The 27,300-nt window shown below is 34.4% G+C and overlaps 1 protein-coding gene across 2 annotated transcripts in view; it reads left to right on the forward strand.

The window, feature by feature from the left end:
* Window positions 1–3,131: 3,131 nt before the first annotated feature.
* LOC129218570 (insulin-like growth factor-binding protein-related protein 1) overlaps window positions 3,132–27,300 on the forward strand; it is a 30,783-nt gene continuing 6,614 nt past the window's right edge. Inside the window, exons 1-3 of one of the 2 annotated variants that reach the window (XM_054852880.1) lie at window positions 3,132–3,258; window positions 12,027–12,413; window positions 18,591–18,731. In XM_054852880.1, coding sequence (XP_054708855.1) covers window positions 3,231–3,258; window positions 12,027–12,413; window positions 18,591–18,731 — 556 coding nt within the window. In that variant the 5' untranslated portion in view covers window positions 3,132–3,230. Of the gene's footprint in view, window positions 3,259–11,966; window positions 12,414–18,590; window positions 18,732–27,300 lie in introns of those variants that run through there. The other variant, XM_054852879.1, reaches the window with a different exon arrangement.

Consider the following 27,300-nt stretch of genomic DNA (forward strand, 5'->3'; position numbering starts at 1 on the left):
AAGTTTTCTCAAAAATTTGAAGAGGGAATCTAATGTGTCTCCCATTATTTAATGAGATTATTATTATTTTTTTCTTTCTGGAAGTAATCGTGATGGGGTGTGAGGAGAGGAGTAGATGAAAAGTTGATAGGAAACGATTTATAGTAGCCGAAAATGAGTAAAGCATAGCAGCGAATAAAAAGTTATAAAATAACAAAATATTTAGAGGGAAAAAGTGATGCCACCTATTGAAAGTTATCCACCAAAACACACACACACCAAAGAAAGAAAGAAAAGTGAAAACAAAAGAATAGAAAGAAAGCATAGCCAAATCACAAGGCAAAATAAGGCTAAAATTCATGGCCAACAGAAAATAAAAATTATTTTTTTTTGGAATCGCGAATAAAATTTTTTTGGATTTATCTAGAAAAAAAAGAAGAAAAAAAGAAAAATTAATTTTAATTCTGAAATTTTGAATTCAAATTATGTTTTTCGCAATCACGAACTGAGACAGGACCCTACTCATTGGAGTTATTGTTTCTAGAAACAGCTCCTGTCCTCCCCCCCCCAAGCCTGCCTCTCCTCCTTGGCGGTTACGTATACATAGTTGTGTGTGTAAGTGTGTAGGCTTGTGTGTGTGCGTAGACCTGTGCGTATGCACATAGGCGTGTGTGTGTGTAGGTGTGTGAGTGGGTGAGCGTGCGTGTGTGTAGGACATGGACGCCTCCGACCAGGAGAAGCGGATAGCTCAGGACCGGAGCAGCCGCGCCGCGTCGCCTGCAGAGGACGGTGGGCGGTGGTGCTGCAGAGGCTTCTCGTCCAAGCTGAAAAAGGCACGGAACATCAAAAACGGTCAAATGAGAAAAATAAGCAATCGTGATTGCTCAAAAAGCAAGAAATCAACGAAACGCGATCTGTTGAAAGGAGGTGTTTCAAATGAGGGCACAATCTTAACTTTATAATAATTAAAACGCACGACATAGTTAGAAACTCGGATGCAAATTATTTTAAAACTCATTGATTTAGTTAGTTTTTAAAAAAGGGAATAGTGAAAGAGTGGATTGGAAAATAGGGTGATTCATAAGTTTTGCAGTAGGGGAAGCTGCGGTACCCACGGACGTTTGTACTTACGGACGTTGGTCGGGAAATTCCGGGTATCGTCGAGAGAGATCCTAATTGGGGTTCAACGTGTGTGTCACAGCCTTTTCCAGCACCCCAGGAAGTTTCAATGCCATCAAACGAACATGTAAGATTCTATCACATTTTTTCGGTTTTAGTAGGATCTAAGTAAAAAAAAAACATGAGCAATTTCGGATTTTTTTCGTCCTTCGTGAATTGTATTATTCATTTTTGTTGTAATTATCATGTTTCCCTATATTTTGAAGGTTTTGTTTCTGATTTTTAATGTTGTAAAACTGTGATACTGTCGATGTGACTGGTTTGCAAAACCAAAATGGCGTACCTTTGTACCCAAGGACACATAACCATGTGTACCCACGGACGGCAATTTTTAGTCTCCTTGGGTCACACCTGAGTCTTCTTACAATATGAAGTACCTCAAAATGGTGCCTTGTCATCAACGTCCGAAATTTGCTTTCAACAATGATGATGAATTTGAAGTGGGGCTTGAAGATATAGTGTTGAAGTAACCCCCACCTGTTGTAGGATCTACAGACCGTCCTGTTTTCATTTGAAGTCGACTTTTCCAGATTTTTGTTGGCTTAATCTAAACTGATTTTTTTGTAATGGGTTAATTTTGTAAAAGATTTCAATTTGCATATGAATTGAAGTTATTATGTAGGTACATAGAGAGCCATACTATCATGAATCTAGATAATTTTTTGTTTAAGAACATATTAATTATTCATAACATCATTAGCTCTCTTAAGAGTAACAATTTTTTTTAAAGAGTTCCACTGATGTTAAAAATTAAAGAAAATTAAAAAAAGGAAAAAAACCTTTGGTTAATTTTCAAAGTTTAATTTCTGTTGTATATTTTGTTTAATGTTATTTTCAACGGATGTTTGAAGTATTTCAATATAAAATGGCTTATGAAAATGCATTGAGTATAATTGAGTTCCTCAGACCTATTTATATATTATTTTTTATATGTCCATGGGTAAGACACCTGTCCGCGGTGTGAATGGGGTGTTGTACCCACGGACAAAAAAGATGGTTTTTAAGAAAAAAATTTTGAAATTGAAAGCTTTGAGATTTTTACCTGACAAAAATTGTCAAATTAGATGATAAGTTGTAGATTCTGTTAGAAAATTTTACTGATCTGTTTTCCATTCCCAGAGACCAGCAAAAATTGAAAAGTAAATTTCGTCCGTGGGTACAGCAGTTTCCCCTACGCTACTTTCTGTAAAAGCACCTGTTTTCGCGAGCCCATCGTAATAGCAAAAATTAAAACTTTGCGAAAAAATATTTTTTTTAAACCTTAAATAACAATAAAAAAACAAAAGTTTTTTCACCTAGCTAAAATTTAATGGGGGTTAAAAATTTAACTTACCCGAAATAAATCCGAATTTTTAACTTACGACTCGCGAAAAATAAGTGCTTTTACAGTGTTTCATTTCTTTAACAATGCATTCTCAAGTTTAGAAGCATTGCTATCTAAAAACAGCCGAACATGTTTTACCATCTAAAGCCATCTTTCAAGCCAGTTCTTCGATACCACGTCGATAATATAAATGTTATTAAAATTATTATGATCATATCATAACCATTGTAATAGTTAATATCAATGTTAATTACAAATGTTGTTGCAGTAATGTGGTCCACCGATCTTTCACCTTTAGCACAGCCTATGTTTCGCGTTTCCTCTGGCTGTGTTATGGCCTAACTCAGACTCATAAAGCAAAAGTCTAACTTTCTTAATTCTTTAAATTTCCAGACGAAAGAATATCGACGAAAATTTTTCATTTGAAGGAATAAAAGAGTTTGAAACCAATTAGGGCTTTCAAGAGTAAATACACCCACCCTCTCAAAATGTTAAAATTCTTCAAAACAATGTTATTTGAAATTAATGTATTTTTTTTTCTTTTTCAATCAAATTTTTTCCGAGTAAATGCTAATTTTATTGAACTATCCTTTGTATTTGTTTTTAGATGATTTTTGAACAAGCAGTAGGGAGATGAGGCGTCAACGCCCAAGTTTGCAGGTTCATAGCACAGAGTTTATATGAATACTAGAGTGCGTGCTCCTTTTCTGTAAGAAAGAAAGAAACTCCTCACCTTCCATGCGAATGCATGCAAGTGCTTCTCGCGGGACAGGGAGGTGAGTCTCTACTCTCTAGTTTCGCAGGCCGGGTCCCGGCTACACAGCCGACACCACGCCCCAGTCAAGGGGTTTACCTACGATGAAACCAAACAATTTTCCCCGCCTGGCCGCCGGGTGGTGGGTATAGACCTACGACCGTTGCGGACGGGGGATCCTTTTCTGTAAGGTAGAAACTGGCTGTCAACTCGAAGAAAAAGTAGTGGTCAAGTAAGAGGAGGTTTCTGTAGAGGGGGAAGTCCCTGTCTTTCTCGCCAGATAATGATAAAGTTAAATTTGCGTACTTGACTGAAAGGTGGACCGTTCCGCTTGCCAAATAGGTAAGAGTACTTACACTAAAAAAATAAGAGATATGCCTGCTTTAGTTCTGTTGATATACTCTATGGTTCATATTCGGCCCCAATCGTGGGATTTTCAAGATGCAGCACATCGTAAGTGTCCTGTCCATGTTATATGATGATGCCGAATGTTAAAGATTCTTTGAGCATCTGTTTAACTCGTATGCCCTGAGCAGGGGCGTCCAGAAGGAAGGACATGGGATATCTTATTCTGCAAATACTGACACACAGTTCGGAAAAATTGAACACATTATACTAATTATTTTAAAATGATTTTTGATGATGCCTAAGGGGCTGTCCACAAACGACGTCACGCTTTGGGGGAAAGGGGTGGTTCGGAAAATTGTGAGTTTGTGACAAAAGGAGGGGAAGGTGCAGAGAAAAGTGTGACATCACACATTTTTTATGAGACTATGCCCATGAAATAAAACGTGACATGCGACAAGGGGAGGGGGTAAGGTGAACTTTGACACTTTAATGCTTGAACACCTTTGACACCCCCTCCCAAAAATTTATGTTCGGCTTGCCACTTACTCAAAATTCCTAGAAAATTTTCATGTACCTCTATCTAGTGGGAAACTGAATGTTAAAAATGCTCAAAGTGGTGATGGCTATCCGTCAATAGTGGTGCCACAAGGATACGAACTCCAGGGAATAAACAATAGGTCCAGGCCCATCATTTGGGCAATCGGCTGTTGTTGTTGTTGACGTGTGCCAGCTAGGCTGGCAATTTGGGTTGCGCTGTTTCACTTTTCCAACTGTACCATAATTTGGTGTAAAGTCCGACTTCCACAGTACACATGCCATAAGCACCAGTTTATAGGTTAGGCAACCATTCACAGCACAACAACACATTCTCACGAAGAAAGGAAAAGGACAGGAGAGAGAAAGTAAATCTTTGCCCGAGCCGGGATTCGAACCCGGGACCTCTTCATCGCAGTCAGATTCCTCTGACCACTAGAGGGGACAATTGACTCCCTCCCCTGGATTTTATAAACCTAATGTTAATTATGCATTTTTGCTTGTATTTTATTGCTTTTTCCTATAGAATGCATTAAATTCACACACCCCTCCCCCAGGAAAACTTTGAAATGACGGGCCTGACTAGGTCTACAAATGATGAGGAGTCAATAAGCAGCTATATTATAAACAAACAACTAATTGTTTAATAAAACTATTATACTTTACCAATGCTTCGAAAGCGAACATTAATCTGAATTTTGTTAATCATTATCAAAACAAACAAAAAAAAAAAGTTTCTTTTACCGAATCATGCACACTTTTACTTTCGTAATTTTTTAGCGAGCACATCTGATTATAAATTCGTCATTATTAAGTGTTTTTAGGCGCTTGTGAATTCCCAAATCTCTATTGCATGTTAAAGGGAATCGGGATAATCTTCTAATTTTAAACCATAACTCGTACGCGGAAGTAAAAAAGAATTGCTTTGGCGTAAGCAGATGAACCGGGGTTTTGAAAATAGACGGATATCATTAAGTGTCCAGGAGGTTGATGACCTTCAGCACTCTGATAAGCAATCAAGATGTAGCGATCTGGGGCCAAATGTGGTTCTCCTAGCTTTATTCCCAAGATAATCACGTCCGATGTCCTGGTTGCATAGCAACGCTTGCACTCCAAACACAAGGGGCACCGCACCCTAGGTGGTTTGATCAAAATAAGAGGGCCAACCTCAGGGCGTGTTCCCACAACTGCAGGTTGCGGGCAGTAAAAGTGGGAAAGGAAAATATAGGTTACGAACTGTCAAGCTTTACAATATCAGAGAGAGTTAATACTATTTCGAAGATATGTATAGGGAGTAATCAATGCACTTACAAAGTAAGTAAATAAATGAATAAAGGGAAAAAAAAAGGTTTTGCATTTTTCCCCAAAATAATTTTAGTGAATGAATTTCGAAATTTTAAAATAATTATAATGACTTTATAACAAGATAAACTTAGAAACGACAGGAAATTCTGCAGTTCCAAACTCCACACTACATTCACCACAAATCAATGCTATGGTCATGATATTTTAATACTATTTACTACCTAGAGCACATGTATAGTACTCTATGTAATCTAAACATAACATATAAACATAAAGTTGTAATATAAACAAACGTATAAACATAAACACTCTATGTAATATAAACATATTTTTAAGCATGTTTCAAAAAAGAAGACACACAATTTAGTTTTCTTTTCCACTTGAATGATGACTTTTGAAAGAAAGGAAAGGGTCATATAATTAAATTTTAAGACTTTTAAATAGAGAGTTAACTAAGTAATGAGTTAACTCTTAACAATTGTTCAAAAGCGATATCTCTGCATTACTGAAACTGAATAGTAATTAAATTGAGCATTTATATTGTAGCTTAGATGTGACTCTAGAAAAGCCAATTGTTATCCAAAACTTTCTTCTGTACACAAATACGTGCGTAGGGGGGGGGGGACAAAAACTGAAAATAATTTTGCTATAATGAATGAATATTTGAATTGTTTGCAAATATGCCTATTTCTTATTTTTTTTAAAAAACTCTTCCCTAATAAAAAAAATAAATAAAATTACCGAATAGAAATAAATGGTAAATATATCTTATACACATTCAAACCTCCATGCATTGTTCTTTAAAAAAAATAAATAAATACCTAGAATAATCAGAAAAACGTAAGAAATGTCCTTCCATCAACCGCGCAGGCCACAAATGTCTTTTTTTTTCGTGGCCTAAGAGTTTTGTAAACAAGTTCGCGAAACTATTTCAGATTTTTTTTTTTCCTTTTTTTTTTTTCTTTTAAGCGCAAACCAAGAGCTCTAGGATTTTAATGGCAAAAGCATGGAAATCATGTTGAGGATTGTTTTTAAATACACATTAAACAAAAATTGACTTCTTTTTTTTTTTTCTTAAACAAAAAGGTAATATTTCGGTTAGATAACCCATGGGTATATAGAAAAAAAATGGTAAAAATATTTCCTTGTTTTTTTTTTTTTTCAAACGGAGAGAAATAATTATAATATAGTGATTATACAATAACTTTTTTAATTTACTTGAAGCTTATTGGTATGCATTTCATACAGCCAAATGCATTTTAAATATACTAAGTCAAGAACATTAGTATCTGTGTTTATTTATGTTTTCGTTCAAGAAATTATCTTGATAAAACAAGAGTAATCGTCAATCATTTCTTCCCAGAAGAATAGAAATTACTTTCGATTCCGTCTGAATAAATTTCCCATTTGAAACCAACATACTTTAATACAAGTAATAGTTATTTCAAGGTATCATGAGTTTATTTTCATCAAGTTTGGATTCATAGGGGGCCATGGGAGTCAAGAACCCCTCTCAACCTTTAATCGACCAATATAGCCTAAAATTGCATTTTGAGAACTTTTGTTCACCAATTTGATATCTAAAAGAATGTTTATAAGCAATGTTAATTAACAACCTCAAACTTCTTTTGCGAATGCTCACAAATTCGCCTCAAATATACATTTTAAAAAGATCCTTTTCTTGAGGTTATGAAAAGTTATGCAAATCAATTATTAATTTCAAGTCCATGATAAAATTCCCTTTGCGATATAGTGACAGACGAAACCCATCTAAATGGCTAAATGTACCACTCACTTTCATGATCATTTTCTGAAAAAACAAAGCAATTTAAAAGTCCAAACATATTATCCTCATATGTATAATAGAGAATGATCGAGTAACGCTCCTGACGTCATCGACAATGAAACTCCCTCCACGGCATGATAATTTGATAATATTTTTGGTAATATTTGACATGCAGGAAAATGTTTTATTTCGACAAGGCTGAACTTGATCCGGTAAATTAACTGTTCATTCGGTAAGACTGTCATTTTAGGAGAATGTTTTATTTTGACAAGGCAGAACTTGATCCGGTAACTTAACTGTTCATTCGGTAAGACTGTCATTTTAGGAGAATGTATATAGAAACGAAAAAGTGGTCAACAATGAACGCTATCTACTGGAGTTTTTTAGGGTTAATCCACTGGAGTTAAATTTAAAAGTTCAACTATCAAAATATCACCAAACAGGCAATTGCTTCGTTCAAATGTAGAAGCAATTTTCACCCGTCATACTTTGACTGGCGACTTTCTAGTTTTGATATATTTAAAACAGAATATCTCTGAAATGATATTTTTTATGAATATTTTCTGAATTCCCACAGGTAGGGCTACTTGTTAAAAGTTCACAAGAAAATATTTCTTGTTTATCAGTGTAATGTATACCCCTCGATATTGTTTTAATCTCGTCTGTTCATTTGATTTTAAATTGAAATTTTTTCAGAAGTATTCCTCCTCCCTCTTTTTTTTTGCGAAGCCTTGAAATGTACAAAGTTTTCCATGACCATTAGAAAAATCTAACTTTCATTAAGATTCACGAAACCCCGCAAGAGGTACGCACTTCTTTACTAAACAGTATACAAAATTATAGTGATAATGCTAGAAATTAACTGCGACAAAAGTTTGAGTAACATCGTGTGATCGTACACTGAAACAAAAATACGGGAATACTTTGATAACTTCTGGTCTGGTAATGAAGAAGAGCAGGAAGAAATAGAAGACATTAGGGTCAAGTTGGGTTGAATGGGTATAAAAACAGGTATTTTTGAAATGATTATTAAACTATTCAACTTTGATATCCAACAATAAAAAAACCTTCACTGAGTTTTTACATTTCAACAATACACTTCACATATCCATAGTTATTATCACTGAAATACTTTTATCATTAAGTGAAAAAGATATTTTCACTTAATTTCAAAGTCTGGTTTTATACCCATTCCACCCGATCAGGTGGGGTGAAATGAGTAGTAGTTTTAAATTAAATTTCAGAGTGAAAACATGAATTTATTTATTAATTTTTCACAAAAATATATTAATATAAAGGTAAAAATCTATTAGTCTGTAATTTCACTGCAATTAAAGGTATAATGTCCACGATTATTGAGGATTGGCTGACATAGGTTTTGATGATCTGTTGATCTGTTCTTCTTCAATCTCTATTTTCAATTTATTCGGGATGACTAAAAAATTTCCCATCAAAGACTTCTTAAGAATCTTTACAACATAAGCACAAGTATATAACGGTTCTAGAACTTGAGCAAGAAAATACTTTTTAAATTTCTTAACACTGTATTCAACTAGCCCCCAATCTCCTGTAGATATTGTACTTCAAAATAAGCTTAGTGGAATGGGAGTTTGATCAGACGGGTTTTTAATTTATTTAGTCAGCTCTGGCGTTGTCTAATGGTTGCATGGTAGGACTCGTATTGAGCGGTAGGCAAATGATAATTTCATTATCGATAGCTTGCTTTACAGTTTCATAGGTCAGCTGGCTTGAATGTCTTTTCAGATGCGTTGCGAAAAGTTTGAACCATTCTTCAAAGATTGTGTCTTCCATCCAATCAGATTCAGTGAAAACCATACGCAACTCCATAACAACATAAGGATTTCAGAATATATTACTTTCAATAAAATGAACAGCTTACTTTAGAGAAAAACTTTTAATGTGAAAAAAGTTAATTCCACAGCCTATGTCATTAAGTCTAATATTATACCCATTCCACCCCACTTAAAAAATTTTAACATATTTCTTAAAATCAATGGAGTTTTTCTTTTCTAATTTTTTTAGTTGACAAAGGCGACTTCCTTTAATGAAAATAACAGCAATAGAATGCTATCTAAATACAAACAAAATCCTGAAAACAAAGTTTCAACGATATCAGTTAGTTTTGATTTTTACAATATAACTTACAAGAAGGCTGCCACTAAACTGACTGTTTCCATTAAGTTTTTTCTTGAACCAAAATAAAGTCAACTATTGTAAATAACATGAGTGTTTTTATTTAAAACGAGCTGATGTGTTCCTCTCATGGCTTCCTTTTACTCAAATTTAATGTCATTTTCCCATTATTCGTAATTTTAATGTGATTCAATAGTTTACTCTCTAAATATCACCAACAGTGGCCAAATTGAAACCAGATTATTTTTAAAAAATCGTCAAATTTGTTGCAAGATGGCGACAAAACTTAGCGACCAATAGACTGGCGATATATCGCCAAGTGTCCGCCAAATTGTAACATCACTTGAGTTTACATCGAAATTAACAATGATTTTCCCCCCAAAAGGGGCAAAAGACCCCCTTAGAAACACCCGAATGCAACCAAAAGGGGGAAGTGCACAACTAGACCTCACTAAGAGTCTACGTACCAAATTTCAACTTTTTAGGACATACCGTTCTTAAGTTATGCGACATACATCCGTACATCCGCACATACATACATACGTACGTCACAAGAAAACTCGTTGTAACTAACTCGAGAATCGTCAAAATGGATAATTCGCGTATCTAAACGTTCTTAGGCACTTATCCACGTGTGGTCGAGTCGGGAAAAAAAACTCAACATTCATTCGGGGGTGAGCAAAATGGAAATTAAGGTCAATTTTTGAGTGAAAATGTTTTCGCGAATACAATATTTCCTTTTTTGTAAAAGGAAGTAAAAATAAAATAGTTTTTTTTTCTGTAACTCGTAAGATTAATAAACTACCCATTCCACCCCACCTGACCCTACTGTGAAGTATGAGTACCTTTTCGGGATTTACGAGAACTTACGAGTGCGAAAATAGGTTTTAAAAATTAAGTTATCTGAAGAACAAGTATAAAATAGATGCAAGTTTATTGTTAAGGATGTTTTACGAACGTATTTGTTTAAACTGGAGCCAGAAATGATGAACTTTGTAAAAAAAAAACGAATCCAGAGCTCCCACTAATCATTTCCTAAGACTTTTTCAATTTATGTCTGATTAATAAAAACTTTAATTTATTATCATTTGCAAAAAAAAATTCTTGTTTTCAATTTAAATTATCTATCCTTGACTAAACTTCAAGTTTAATAGTTAAACTTTAACCACTGTATTTTTTTACACCAAAGCTGTGGGTACGTATAGGTAACGAAGCACACAAGAGGAGCACGTAGGATGGGATAAGTTGAGAATCCCTCATTGAATAGGCGTTCTTATGAAATGATTTCCGGGCAGATTTGCTACAATGGGCCATTCCACAAAAAAGTCAACCCTTTGTCCTAATGTGATGTTTGTCCATTTCGTGATGGTTCTTATATTTCATTAAAAAGTAATCATTTTAAAGGGTAATGATGAAATTTTTTGCTTAAGAAATCACAAACATGTTTGTAATTGTTAAGCAGAAAAAAATTGTTCATTAATATTTTAAAGTATTATTTTTAATGATATATATGAGGTGTCACGTGTGGGACGAAATGACCGATTACGTGGAATGGCCCTTATGCTGCCCCCAAGTATATGATGAAAGGCCGCCCCTCCTACATATTTATCCCACCTCTTCTATTTCACATCAACTTTGCTTACCTCCTCAATGAATGGCTTACCGTTTATTTTTCACCTAAAAATAAATAAATAGTTAAAAGAAGAACTGTTCCAAAATTGGAGACATTTTTTATGTTCATGTGCTTAATTGCACCCCTCTTATAAATTGGTTTAAATACAAAAATTTCTAAATTCAGATTTTGACGCTCCTCATAAGCCTGTGCATAAAACCGCCCCTGTCTTATTTAGGGTAGACCGACCAGTGAATGAACACTTAAGCCCAATTTCAAAAGTTCATAATATCGTTAAACGTTATGGCGTTTAGTACATGATAGTTGAAAATATTTTAATTGATAAATGAAATGGCTTTTAAAATTAATTGGGAGATTCTGTTTCGTATCAGGTTTTATTTCAGAGAGAGGGGGGGGGGGAGTTTGAAATATAAAAAAAGGTACACCATCTCAGTTAATGAGCATCTCAACCAATAGACAAACACAGCATTTTCTAGTCATTTTCTTTTTGCAAATAAGAGGAAAGTAAATACTGTCAATTCATCTAAGAAGAAACTTAAAAAAAATTCTTGTCCTTAAAAAAACACGAACTGTCCACCAGAGGGGTGTTCACAGTCACTAGTCGGTCTACCCTACCTCATACTTGAATAATTGTGAGGCATGCTTCGACAAAATCAATTGAAAAAAAAATATAATAATAAGAAGAAGACAGCTATTACATTGTTTATTTTTCATTGGTTCTCATAAAAGAAATATTTCCATTTTGACTAGAAGCCCTTGCTTTATATCTGATGCAAATCTTTACATTGATAGAAAAATAAGACTAATTTTAACTATAAGAAGGTCATTCCTTGTTCTGGAAGAAGAAGTCCATCAGCGATAACTCCGTAAACACACACTTCAAGTCGATACTCCGATTAGATCCCATGATAAAATCGCAGTTTCATTTTCAAAACTATTCTTGACCGCATTCTTGCGTTCAGTGCTGTTGTAGTAATGTTTACCCCCTATTCTCAGAAACTTCTCATCCTTGCCATCATCTCTCTTTTAGATATTCGTGTTTCATACTGTGTACAGAACATCGAGCCGTGCTCATCTTGCGATCGCAATTCTTGCCAACCTCCTAGGAATTGCTTGGCTGGTCTTGTCAAAGACTCTTGTGAATGCTGCTACGTTTGTGCTCGAACGGAAGGCGAAAGGTGCGACCATGAAGATTTGCATTTGGAAGGTTTCGGACATTGTGGGGATAATTTGGAGTGTAGAGTCAGGAATGATCTAGATTGGGATGATCCTCCGGAAGCTGTGTGTGTTTGCTCGAAGCAGAAACCTTTATGTGGAAGCGATGGAGTAACTTATGAAAATATTTGTCAATTGACCGAAACCCGATATAGAAGGCGGGATGGACTTCGAGCTGTTTCAGCTGAGCCATGTGTCAAACGTAAGTTTGATTTTTAACATATTTCTTGCCAGTTATTTTGTGGCGCTTATAACTTGAGGCATTACCTTGTCAATGTGTACTTCATTTTGTGGAGTTCAGGGAAATTCGGACGTGTTATTAATGTCTATTTGAATTGCAAAACTACTGCGCAAGTAATCCAGTCAACTCTGTTATTTACGCTTCCCTTATTCCCTGTAAGAAGTAAAGGTTGTCGCGGCTATGGCTTAACTAATAAGAGCGACAATATACCCGCTGTGGGCTATAATCAGGATTTAATTTCCATGGACGTTCAAGGGAGCCCAGCTCCTACGCTTCTTGTTTTTTTTTTTTTTTTTTCAGTTCATTTTTAGAAATTAGACTATAAGCAGCGGAGCTCATTGATACTATTGCCCCAGAGAGCCCACAAATAGATCAATTCTTAAGACTAAGCAATAGTCATTTCTTTCGTTAGAGAAATGTTTACATATGTGAAATCACTTGAAACATAACTTAGAGTCACGGGTAGGCTACCGTGACCTTCTAAAAAATTTTCGTATTCGGCAAATTGTTTCTGACGATTCGGCAAAATTCTCATCATTCGGCAACCATTTTTTAGGAATGAAAACATCTTATTGTAAGGTATTTTAATAACAATATTATAAGTCACTTTTTATATTAAATACTATATGTGGTGGTTATTGGTTTAAGAGTCATTTCATAAGTCCCTCTTTGCCCTCTTTTGACCTTATTTGAAGTAATCTCAAAAAAAAAAAAAAAAAAAAAAAATTATATGCTCAGTGACTCTACTTACAAGAGAAATCGTCTTAACTATTACTAACTATACACAAAGCAATCAACTTTACTTCCTACAATGTGAGTTTCGCGTGCAGCATTCTCGAGGAGATTACTACGCTCCTAAACATAATGTTTTTTGTGTTGATCAACTTAAGATTTAAGAAACGTACGTATCATTAAATAATTATAGCATAAAAGTTTCGAATGACCCAAATGCTTTTCAACCTTTTTTCCAACAAATGTTTAAAGAGAGAGAGAGAGAGAGATAATGAAAGAGGAAACAGCACGAAAGAAAGCTCTTACGCAGGAGTGTCCACCTGGGGGAGGGGGGTTAAAGGACATTTTCCTCTTTTTTTTTGGGGGGGGGGGGCTTTCGATTTGAGGGATCTTCGTGGTGTTGGGGGGGGTGCGCCCTTGCTCTTAACTGGGGTGGGCACCCCTGTTTAATGTATCGAAAAAATATCTCTTTAAACAAAACACAAAAAAGGAAAGGTAAAATGAATATTGAAAAAAAAAAAAAAGAATGGCTTTTAGACGGGGAAATGTGTGACTGTCCCCCTTCTCCAAACAACATTTGAGGAAGTAGTGCAATACGAACATTTTTTTTTTTCGTTCATACCAGATCAAAGCGTCAGTCTCCGATCTTTGTCGGATCGATCATCATAATTATTTATTTTGTGAAACACAAAATCTTGGATTTTACCAAGATAAAAAACTTTTATTTTAATATTTTTTCGAATATTTTATGACCATTTCAATTTTACCAAGCACTAGAGCAGCAAGAAATTTCTCGTGGGTAGGGTGGGGGAGAGAGATTTGGTCTTGCCATACGTATAAATAAAATAACTTATAATTGTCAAATTTAAAGGATGGGGGGGGGGGAGCTAAAGAGTCCTGCTCTGCTGATTCACAGAAATAGATTTTAAAGTAGAGGGTAACGGCACCAGTAACAGACATGCTTAAGACGACGTTCTCAGGTTAATTCAATTTTCTGAGACTTTTTAACCGACTTCAAAAAGGAGGCGGTTATCAGTTCATAACGTATGTATGTTTTTTTTTTTTTTTTTTGTTTGTCCACTCACAGCGTCTCACCTAGTGAACCGATTTTGATGATTATTTTTTTAATGGATAGAGGATGGCTCAACTTAGGTCCCATTACTTTGTTTGACCATATTTGTTCTTTAGAAAAAAGGTTATGGGCAAAAAACAGTAAATTTCCCTATTAAATGATTAAAATGATATTGTAGCGAAGTTCGCACTTTTCATCCGTGGATAACGGTGGCTCAGTGGTAGAATTCTCGTCTCCCACACGAGCGACCCGGGTTCAAATCCCGACTAGGACAAAGTGAATTTTACTAAAATTTCGTTTCTACTGTTTCCCGTATTTTCTCGAATGTTCTATTAATTTCTGTATCTTTTCAAGTCTGAAAAGTTCCAGCACTTTTTCAAGTTGTATATAAGGAGATGTAACGTTCATTCGTCGTTCTGAATAAAGATCTCGAGTTGAGACTAACGAGTATTCGCTTCATTTGGCTTTCACATTGTCTTCGCTATCTTCATCTACGCGACAATATGAAACTCATTGTTATAAAAGTTTGGTGCCATATAACTGTAACATTAATAGTAATTGTAATGATAATTTTGAATAAAGGCTTTTCTAAAGCAATACAGTGATATAGAGCCGCATTTCTTACTAGGTAACTTCTTACTTTTACTGAAATATCTACATTTACTCTAAAAAGAATGAAATAAAAAAAATTTTGAAAAAAAAACTAGAACCGACTTCAAAATTGCTCTAAAAAGTGAAAAATAATTTTATTCTTTAAACACCATCGATAATACTTTTAAACATAATTTTTGAAGTTGGCGCAAAAACAAAAAATAAAATCCATTGTAACCATGCTTCGTTCATATTTTTATCAAAAAATCATCCAAACTTAGGAACGAAACATTTATATCGTTACTCAAATATGCTGTCATCAATGCGTAATGCATGTGGTAGTGAAGAAACTGGACGTGGTTAAATTTATACTTGTAGTTGAGTTATGGCTGTGAATGATTTTATCGATCGTTTTTGCGCCAACTTCAAAAAATATGTTTAAAAGTATTATCGATGGTGTTTAAAGAATAAAATTATTTTTCACTTTTTAGAGCAATTTTGAAGTCGGTTCTATTTTTTTTTTTTTTCAAAATTTTTTAATGTATTTAGAATTTTTAAACTATTTTTCTCTCATGCAACTACATCTCATCTAACGTTTGGCTGCTTCTGGATCCTCTAAATTAGTTAATTCTATTTTTATTTGCTCAATTCCCAAAAAAAGTTTTGACCCCCAGTAACATACCAAAAAATCAGATGATACCCAGTAACAGATAGGATGAGGAAAGGACAAAATTCCCCTTTTCTCTTAGCCCCACATTCCTTTACATAATTCTTCAGTAATAATAAATTGTCAAATGCGTATAAAAATCATTACATTCTTCATAAATGACGTACATTCTTCATAAATGACGATTACCGTTACAAGTACAGCAGCTTACTAGGAAGCCTGACTAATAGAAAATACCTGAATCATAAATTTGGGAAGACATCTGGTTTCAGCCATACACAAAGAGTAAATGACAAACATATAGGGGTTTAATCTAGATAATGATCCAAATAGTGTCGGCAAACCTTGACCTGTTTTGAAACAGCTACGCACTACTGAGTGACAAATTATTATGTATGTCATTTTTATTTGTTCTTTAACTGTTATTGATTGGAGATAAATTTATTGGTTTAAATTAATCGTTTTTCACATGGAAGAGAAAATATCGCAAGAATATGCTAAAAACTAGAAAAAGAAGCTGAAGCGAACTTCCTCATTACTGCTTCAAAAAGAGTTGAGTATTTTTAGATATGAATAATAGTACAGCTGAGACAGTCAGGGAAGCCCCGAATTAAAATTTTTGGGAGGAGGGAAACTTTCAGTTTGACGAATGATAAAATAAGGGCATGCACACTTGCGCACATTTAAGGAAAAGAGATATTTGAGGCCGTGATAAGCAAAGGGATGTAAGTGGCAAAATTAAAAATTTGGAGATAACCAGTACAAATCGTAGGTGAACCTCTTCTCTGTCTTGGGGCAAGAGGTAGTACGAGTAGCTCTGGTAGGTGCTGTTGTACAGCATGATTCAGGGGTGCCCACGGGGGGGGGGGGTTCAACATGGCGCAAGTTGCACTATGACATTTTTTTTGGGGGGGGATTTTCATGTTTTTTAAATGTTTTTTTAAATGTATTTCTTGATTTATTTTTAATTTTCATTATTTATTTTACTTTATTTTATTACATTCTGTTTATATTTTATTTCATTTATTTATTTAGAAATGTTTGTGTGAGTGTGGTGTCATTGGCATAGCAAACAACTTTTCTATTTAAGTAATAATAATAATAATAACTAAAAATTAATGATCAAAATAAAAATAATAATATTTAAAAATAAATAAATAATTAAAAATATTAAAAAAAATTAAAAAATATTTAAAAATACATAAATGAATAATATTTGAAAAAAAAATGAATAAATGAAATAAAAAAGGGAACTAAAAAATAAAAAAGGAAAACAGGGTTGAGAAAAATGGGGGGGGGGATTTGCGCCATTGAGCTTGGGGGGGGGATAGGCACCCCTGGCATGATTTATAAAAACTTTTCAATGAAAGCCTACCTAGGACCTTATCTTTAAACGCTTACTCAAAACTTGAAAATGTCCACTTACATCCCTTTGCTTCTCACTGCTTCATTTGGGCATTCAAAAATTGCAGTATTGCAATTGTATCTCCAAATTTGCAGGAAATGTTAGACAACGTTTGCCGAGTAAGGACATTTTTTGGGGGGTAGCAGCAGTGCCGCCGAGAGTCGAGTCGGACCCTGGGTCAGTTTGGCCCCTCAACCCCCATAAAACTCACAAAATTAAACTACTCTAATTTCAATCCGGGTCCCACCAAGGGTCGGGCTCCTAGTTTCCGACATGCCCTCTCGTCGGCCCGGGGTAGCAGTGACATGCCGTGACCTTTCACCAGGGCGGCCTTGAATGTAATGAGGAAATGAAAAATTAGGTTACTAAAAAAAAAGATCGTGCATTTAGCACCGTAACTATAAGTATTGAACAGTGTTCAAATTATATATTCAACACGAACTCTAAATACAATAGACCCTCTTTTACGTGGTTGTTACGTTGCACGAAAGCGATGCGTAAATCAAAATCACGTTAATTAAGACTTAATAGTCGTGTTAAAATAGGGGTTAGGTTACATAGATAATTAAATATAAATCATTCTAGGGATAGATAAATATGTAAAATTTAATGAGTAATTATTTAGATACATATGACCGACGTGCATAAAGAAATCATTAATAAACTTTCTGTTAAAAAATAGTTGATTTTGTTAGTTAATTGGCAGTCATTAATCATTTTTCTCTTTAGTCCTGTTTAGGGCATTTCCGCATCCATGATTTCTCGTGTCACTTCCATGGCAGGATCTTCCTTCACTGACAAATTAGAAAGATCAATTAACATCTATGCTTGGCATTGTCAAGAAATGGCACAAAACTTTCAATGTGAAAGTTTTTAGTTGTGTCATCGATGTCGATATCCTCAATGGTTTCGTCCTGATAAAAGCTTTCCTCAGTGAGCTTGTGAGTTTAATAAATTTACCTCTCTGGGAAGAAGGAGTTCTAAAAAGCCTTCTCAAAAATTGTCTCCATGAACATAAGCTTGCTTATTTGCTCGAGAAAATGTGGTTCATTGCATAATACATATTTACAATCGCAGGAGTTAGGATTTTAAGAGAGGGGAAAATTTTCTCTGTCTGCAATGCCGCTTCCGCGTTACCGCATAATCAACTCATCCGCGTAAAACAAAATAAAGAAGTCAAATCTTAAACTGCGTATAATTAAATCCGCGTAAAATGAGGATCTCTGTATTTACGTTCTTTACCACGATGCTACTATTATATACATTTAACACTGTTCAAAGTACGTATTTAACACTAATTATAATTTTTAACCACTTTTAAAAGTTCGTATTATATTAATACTAAAACTATAAATATTTAAGTGTTCAAAGTGTTATAGTTAACACTAACTATAAATATTTAACTAGGGATTAATTTTCATAGGCGCTCCCGGGAGCTGAGCTGCTGCACTTCTTTGAAATATCATGCAAATTTTAACATTTTAGGCGAAATTCATGGTATTTACGCATAAAAAAAAACTTGTGGGTGCTATAGCGCTCCTGCATTTTTTTTGGTAGAAAATAAACGCTGTATTTTACATTACTATAGTATACATTTAATACTGTAATGATAAATATTAAACGTCGTTCAAAATTTTTGAATAACATTTATTCTATATTTCTCCTTTTAAGCTCCCAAAATTCTATCGCCGCCCCTCAACGTGAGGAATTCAACTGGAAGTTATGCTGCCATGACATGCGAAGCAAATGCGTGGCCAGCCCCAGATATTCAATGGCATTTGGAAAAGAATGGCAACCTCATCTTACTGCCAGGTGAATATTCAGAAAATATTTATATTTTCATAAAATATTTTTTTACTATTTTAAATTGAAGCTTCCAGAAATTTAAATGCTTCCGAATTTATAATAATAATTATTATTATTTTAAGAATAACACACAGTTTCAATGTAACGTTTCACTTCAAACGCAAATTGAAGGCAGTGAGAAGCAAAGGGATGTAAGCGCAAAAATTAAAAATTTGGAGATCACCAGTGCAAGTGGTCGGAGAACTTCTCCTCTGTTTGGGGCAAAAGATAATTCTAGTAGCACTGGTAGTTGCTGCTATACAGCATGATCTAGAAAAAGTTTTCAATGAAAGCCTACCTAGGATTGGAACTAAACGAGCTGATGTGTGCATCACATGACTTCCTTTTACTCCAATTTAAAGATAATAGTGCCTCGGAGTGAGCAAAAAAACATTTTAAATACTTTCATTCCAAGTCTGTTGCGAACCGAAGCAAAGAAAACGTTTTAAACAGATAAATTTTCCCAATATTGGCAGTTTTAATGTGATTCAATGGCTAACTCTCTAAATATGGCCAAACTGAAACAGATTAAAAAAAAAAAAATATAATAAAAAAAAAATATAAAAAAACGCCAAGTTGGCGACAAAATTTGGCGACCTAACGCTTGGCGATATATTGCCAAGTGTTTGCCAAATTATAGCATCGCTTGAGTTTACATTGAAATTAACAATTTTACCCCAAAAAGGTGTAAAAGACCCCCTTTGGAACATCCGAATGCAACCAAAAGAGAATGTGCACAATTAGAACCCACTTGGAGTCTATGTGCCAAATTTCAACTTTCTAGAACATACCGTTCTTGAGTTATGCGAGATACATACACACATACCCACATACATACGTACATACTGACGTCACGAGAAAACTCGTTATAATTAACTCAGGGATCGTCAAAAGGGGGATTCAGGGATTCAGGGGGTCACAGGGATTCTTCAGGTGTCTATACGTTCTTAGGCATGTATCCACGTGTGGTCGGGTTGAAAAAAAAAATCAATATTCATTCGGAGGCGAGCAAAATGGAAATTAAGGTCGATTTTTGAGTGAAAATTTTTTCGCGAATACAATACTTCCTTTTTTGTAAAAGGAAGTAAAAAGCATTTTACTCGAAGCGTTAAAACTTTGCAACTACCTTAATTGATAACTTTAATGGCACGTTTACAAAGGAAATGAAGTGACCCGGCTTATTGCCGGTGCAAGAATTTTCGATAGCCCCCTTTTACACTACTTTCTAAATCCGTTTGTATAAATGACACATTTGTACAGTCATATTTGCGCTTTATTTTCGGAATTTTAAACGTTGGTTTTTATTTGGGATGTATTCGAGAAAAAGGAACTATTATGCACATATGTATCAAAATGATAACTATCAATTTCTTAACAGTTGTCCTGTATTTAAAAAATAATGCTTTGTACTTGTAGCGAGACACATGCGTATCATTATTTCTCCAGTGCACACCGGTGCCCATCTATGGGGAGGGGAGTTCAAGGTGCAGACTGACCCAATGAAATTTTTAGATGGCTACGTTAAGCAGTATTTTCTTTTTTTTGGGGGGGGGGAGGATCTTAGTGCTATTTAGGGGGGTGCCCTTGCTCTTGAGAGGGTAGGCACCTCTGCCAGTGCAAAATATCGTTTTAGAAAGTTGATGCTGTATATCACGATTCATAGTGACTCTTTCATTTGAATATTTGAATATATCACATGTAAAAGCCAAAGTTAAAAATTCCGGGAATAGAGTGAAAATATATGCCTAAAAATTTCACACTCGTGCAAAAGAGTTGAACATACTACTACTTGCATTCAGGGGCAGAATGCGTCCCGCAAGAGGGCGCCAACCTTGGCCTCCAAAGGGCGCAAAAAAAAAAGTGCAATAAGGAAAAAAAAGGTGCAATTCAAAAAAAGATGCAGAAAAAAAAGAAAGAAAAGAAAACGATGATACACAGGTTTAGGAGTTTAAAGAAAAGAAAAAAATAGCGAAAAAAATCGCACAGGTTTGTGAACGCATTTTTTTTTTTCTTTTTTTTTTTTTTTTAAATAAGGAAGTTGCACTAAAAAATTGAAAAAATAAATACATTTAATTATTTTTTAAATAATAAAAAAAGGTGTTTAGGCGTGAGGGAGCAAGAGCGCCGATGAGCCAGTCCGCCCATTCTTGCAGTTGACCTCATCTACAACCATCCCGTTTTACACATCACTTGGTAAGGAGTAGGTTCAAATTTCGATCTGCTTGTTTTCCCTCTTTTGGGGGAATTTTCCTATTGCAACTTCGAAGTATACCTGCAACGAGTCGGTTTTTGGTCACTGCAAGCTGGTCTAAGATTTTAAATCTAAAGAAAATATTTTTTAAATCGATGAATTTTATTATTTGGTAACGATCGTTATTTAAAAATGTTGTCAAATTGTAGGCCATTGCTCGAGCATCTGATACCGTGTACTAACTGGTTTATGTGTAAAAAATCAGCATTTGAAAAAGAAATATTCTAAGACCACAACTTTAAGCGTCTGTTTAGACGAACACGAAACGGTAAATTCCGTACTTCGTGGCCCAAAATACGCACTGTTTTACTCCAAAATGCACCCTAAAACGTCGTCTTATTGGCCGAGAATGTAAATTTGTTCTGTATAAAACACAAGTCGATTAACGGAGAAAAACCCTGTTGAATTTTTCAGTAAGTTACAAATATGAAAAAACACTTATTATCACGAGCCGTAATTTTCACCAAAATATGATTCAAAGCTGAAAATTTAAAATTTTCGTGATAACGAGGGGTTTGTGAAAATCGCGAAAATTAAAGACTCGCGACAATAAATACCTTTACAGTACACTGTCAAAACTACGGGTGCCTCTGGAAAACCATTTGGCTTCCTGGGATGAAAACACGGTGCCTCAGGGTGCAATGGAGGATAGGAAATGTGAATCAAGGTGAATGACGCTAATAAATGTGACGACGGACCTCCTAAAAGAGAGGGTGACACGTTGGAGCATGCGCTCTGGCTTTGACATACATTCAACCACTTCAATATGGTGGACGAATGATAGGTGGCATCTATGTTTTTCACATTGAATGAAGTACACTATTGGATTTAAATTCATTTTTTCTAGGATTTATTTCCAAAATAACAAGTAAGTACAGCTTTTGATCACTTTGCAGCTTTTAGGGCTTTCAAACATAGTTAAAAGTGTTAAAAAGTACATTTACTGCTTTTCAGTTATCGTTACTGTTGTTTAGTTTCAGTTTACCATTACCGTCATGAAATTTCCATCGTTCAAAACGCTACCAAAAATATCTATCATTATTTTCTTGAGTACTCGATAAGCAACATTTGATCATCAAAATAAGAACCGGCAATAAGATTATCCATAATCAACAAGTGAGAACCTGAGGGAAAAAAAATGATTCTTGTGCTTCGTAGATTATAACAGAGAAAGAGAAAAAAATAAACAGAAAAAAAATCTCTCTCCGTCTAGCTTTTTTGAGCAATTACGTTGCTTATTGTTCTCACTTGACCGTCCTAGGTGTTACGCTGATTTTATTTTCCCCCCACCTCCCTCTGCTGCAGCACCGTCGACCGGTTCGCTCCTCTAGAGAAAACCGTCTCCAGGTTGCGTCCATATCCTACACACACACATACCCACACAAACACACACGCCTACATATACACACATACACACACCCACACACTTATGCCTGTACACAGACACAAACACACTTGCCTACACACACACACACCCATATATACACACTCGTGATTGCGAAAAACATAATTTAAATTCAAAATGTCAATATTCAAATTAATTTTTATTTATTTATTTACTTTTTCAGCTTTTTCATTCAAGTGTTTGAATCATTTCCTGTTAGCGGTTAATGTCTCGATAGCGTTAGAAAATTCTTTTGGTTTTTAAAACTGTCGAAGAACTTCATGTGCATTTTATTTTGTTACTCTGTCACGTAGTAGTAAATGTATAATTTCTCATATTATTGAAATAATTACTCGTCTTTAAATTTTAATGTATTTCTGAACCCTCTTTGATACCAAGGGGTGGGGTAGATATTTATTCTTTTATTTATTTATTTATTTATTTATTTAATATTACTTTGTAAATAAAAAAAAACTCATCACTACGCAGAATTTTTTTCACAAGTTTTTAACGGCCCCAGCGCTATTATTATTATTATTTCTCATCACTCATTCAGACGATAGTTTTATCACTACGGTTTTCCGTAAACCGTTTGCTGTCACTCTTCCCCCACATAAATTATCTGTTCTTTCCCCTCAACAAAAATAAGCGACATTCAGAACCTTTGTTTTCCGGGCATTAACGATTTGTCAACCGACTTCAAAAAGGAGGCGGTTATCAGTTCATACCGTATGTATGTTTTTTTTTTTGTTTGTCCACTCATAGCGTCTCACCTAGTGATCCGATTTTGATGATTCTTTTTTTAATGGATAGGGGATGGCTCAACTTAGGTCCCATTACTTTGTTTGACCATATTTGTTCTTTAGAAAAAAAGTTATGGGCAAAAAACAACAAATTTCATGCAATTTCCCTATTAAATGATTAAAATGATATTGTAGCGAAGTTCGCACTATTCATCCGTGGAAAACGGTGGCTCAGTGGTAGAATTCTCGCCTCCCACAGGAGCGACCCGGGTTCAAATCACGACTAGGACAAAGTGAATTTTACTAAATTTTCGTTTCTACTGTTTCCCGTATTTTCTCGAATGTTCTATTAATTTCTGTATCTTTCCAAGTCGGGAAAGTTCCAGCACTTTCTCAAGTTGTATATAAGGAGATGTAACGTTCATTCGTGGTTCTGAATAAAGATCTCGAGTTGAGACTAACGAGTATTCGCTTCATTTGGCTTTCACATTGTCTTCGCTATCTTCATCTACGCGACAATATGAAACTCATTGTTATAAAAGTTTGGTGCTATATAACAGTAATATTAATAGTAATTGTAATGATAATTTTGAATGAAGGCTTCTCTGAAGCAAGCATTAAATTTCTTCAAGGGATACTTCGATAATGAGGAATCTGGCGCTGTCGCCTCATTTTTGGCGTAAATAATTTTATTTTAGTAACCCTGCTGATTTATAGTAACCCTATGTGAATTATCAAAATATAGTAGGGGTAAACCATAGGGGTAACTCCATAGTAGGGGTAAACCTAACCTGGAAGCGAGGTGATGCAGTAATTAGGATCTGCTTAGCCTTCACAAGGTTTGCCTTAACTACTCTGTAGTATTTTTATCGTTATCGTCTATGCCGATAACAGATGATCGGGGCTAAGTAAGAAAATACAGGATTGCATCATGAGCAACTTAGATGCTGTGGAACGTAAATTAGTTAGGAAAACAGCAATACTTAAATGGTTATAATTAAATTAACTACGCATGATTTCCAGAGATTAACAAAGATAAGTTTTTAGTGCTAACCGCTTAAAGTTTAACGCGTGTCAAGAGTTTTTTTTTTTTTTTTTAGTATGGAACATTTTTAAGAAAAAAATGTGAAGTTTCGTGATGGTAACTTCTTACTATTTCTGAAATACCTACATTTACACTAAAAAGAATGAAATAAAAAATTTTGAAAAAAAATAGAACCGACTTCAAAATTGCTCTAAAAAGTGAAAAATAATTTTATTCTTTAAACACCATCGATAATGCTTTTAAACATAATTTTTGAAGTTGGCGCAAAAACGATGGATAAAATCATTCACAGCCACAACTCAAATACAACTATAAATTTAACCAGGCCCAGTTTCTTCACTATCACATACATTATGCATTGATGACAGCAAATTTGAATAACGATATAAATGTTTCGTTCGTAACTTTGGATGCTTTTCTGAAAAAAAGTATGAACGAAGCATGGTTACCCTGGATTTTACGTTTTGTTTTTGCGCCAACTTCAAAAATTATGTTTAAAAGCATTATCGATGGTGTTTAAAGAATAAAATTATTTTTCACTTTTTAGAGCAATTTTGAAGTCGGTTCTATTTTTTTTCAAAATTTTTTTTTTAATTCCAATTTACTCCGCTGCAGAATTGAATTATTTAAAAAGTGTTGCATTGGATCGGGGGTTTACAATTGACATCATTGACACCCTACACAGGAAACTTATCAATTCAACTAATTAAAATAAAGCACTGTCTAAGATGAATTATTCTAATTTGGTTGTTTTACCTTTTTTTCCAAGAATCAGTCTTCAAATTGCAAAAATTTTAACAAAGTTTAATTTTTTAGTTGCATTTTCCCCTATCAACAAACTTAAATTTTCGCAACTAAAACACCCGGTTCCGGAACTTGACCGATGGGGCATTTATAGTATTTCTTGTCAGTGTCAAATGACATACATAGGACAGACCCGACGTTCTCTTAAATTCCGTATTAAGGAACATGAAAATTATGTCAAGAAGCAATATTTAAAATGTTCCTCGATTGCACAATACTTTTGGTCTTTCAATCATATTTTTGATTTTTCTTCTGCCAAGGTTATTCATGGGTGTTCTTCGATTTATGATTTAGATTTTTGGGAATCCTATTACATTTGGAAAAATTCTGCTTCAGTAGTTAATGATTTGTCGAGTACTCCCACTTTCCCTGGTGTTTGGAAAGCTTAACTTTAAAAAAAATTTCTGTTTGTGATGTTTTTCCGCACTATAGGTGTCGTTGCTGTTCTGTGACGCATGTGTTGCCGGTTTCCATGTCTATTTACTTTGCTTCCTTCCATTTTTTGTTCATTTGTCGTTCGGTTTACATTGTGTGGACTTTTCGTTCTTCTTTTTTGCACTGATGAAGGGGCTTGCATATGACAGTCCCGAAACAGCTGTTTGTTGAGTTTTTAACTCTATTGTATTACTTTATTTGTACTTTATGCACGTTGTTGTCATTTTTACTCATTCCATAGTACAAAGTTTTCGACTATTTTTTTTACAATTCAGATTGGTGTTTTTGTATTGGTGAAATTCGCTGGCAAGAAAACTATCAAATATTTTCTTGCAGAGATTATTTCTATCGCTGATGATGGATATGAAGTTAAATATCTGAAAAAAGATCCAAATTGTCAGAAGTTCACCAGAGAAGATTCTACCCTTTATGAAGTTGACAAAAAGGATATCATATTCAAGCTACCAGATCCAATACTAACTGGTGGATCTGAAAGGCAGCTCGAGGAGTTAACATTTGGAATTGACTTATCCGATTACAATCTTAGTTAGAAATAAGTGTAGCATAAAAAAATAATCTTTAGTATGGTTTTTAGAAGCTAGAGCGTCTTGTTATTTTATTAAAAAAGTGAACCGTAATAAGATAATAAGATCTAAATTTTTATTTATCTTTGAAACAAATAAAAAATGTATTTTAAAAATTATGTGTGGTTTACTGATTGATAAATAGCAATGTTCTTACTGAAAATCATGTTTTCTTTACCTGTTATTTATTGGTCCAAGGTACACCATCCCAAGACTCAAGGTACACCACTGGAGGCGTACCACGGTACTAATTGCATTCTTCTGTGTTTTCTTAAAAATGTAATTGAAATAAGTTAAATAAATTTTTAAGATAATTATATGTTGTGTAAAATATAAAATTTTAACTAAAGGTATTTGTATTTAGATTTGGCAAATAATTATGAAACTAAAAATTGAAAAGTGAAAATAGGTCCGAGGTACCCCACCTTTCTCTATAGCTTTGAAATATGCCAAAAAAGTATGGAACAGTGTATCTGAGAGATAGCGCGACTTTTCAAATTAGTATTCAGGTAGCACCGGCTAGAAGGTTGATATTTTTTTTTCTTTAAAAGGAATACCCCTTTTTCGCTGTAATTTAATTTTTCTACGCGAGAAAGCATGAAAAATAATTAATTTTCAAAATCAAATGGTTTAATACTTGTATATGAAAAACTACATAATTTTGAAAAAAAATGGGTATAAGCAAAAATTATTGAAAACTTTTTAGTCCTCACTTATAAGATGAAAAGTGTAGATTTTAAGGAGTGCGAAGCTTCAATGAAACTATGATTATTTTATTCATACTTCGGACTGCAACTACAAACTGCCACTACAAACTTACTTTTTGAGCCACTTTTTATTCAAAACTGTCAAAAAGTTAGAGCCAGGTTATAAAACCATTTATTTCATTCTTATCAACTGTGTATTATGAGTACTGAGAAAAAAAAACCGCACTAAAAAGTAAGTGGAGACATTAACCAGAGCAAGAAGAATGACAACGTGATATACGACCGGAGAAAAGTAGAACGGGTTACTCTATAAATGTTGAATGTCGTGTCATTGTCAAAATTGTTACTCTCATTAGAAGATTTAGCATTATTCATTGTGTATAAACATATCGTTCTTACATTTTTATTTTTTCTCAAAAATAAAAAGTGGGTTATCTTACTTCACTTATGGATACTATAATATTTTTCGCATTAAATTTTAACGTAAAAGTACGAATAATTCAAAGAACTATTTCTCAGGGGTACACCCACGTAGGGGGTTGGAGTCATGGCGCAGATTGCGGCATTGAAATTTTTAGGGGGG

Source organism: Uloborus diversus, chromosome 3, assembly GCF_026930045.1.
Source record: "Uloborus diversus isolate 005 chromosome 3, Udiv.v.3.1, whole genome shotgun sequence".
Taxonomy (NCBI): domain Eukaryota; kingdom Metazoa; phylum Arthropoda; class Arachnida; order Araneae; family Uloboridae; genus Uloborus; species Uloborus diversus.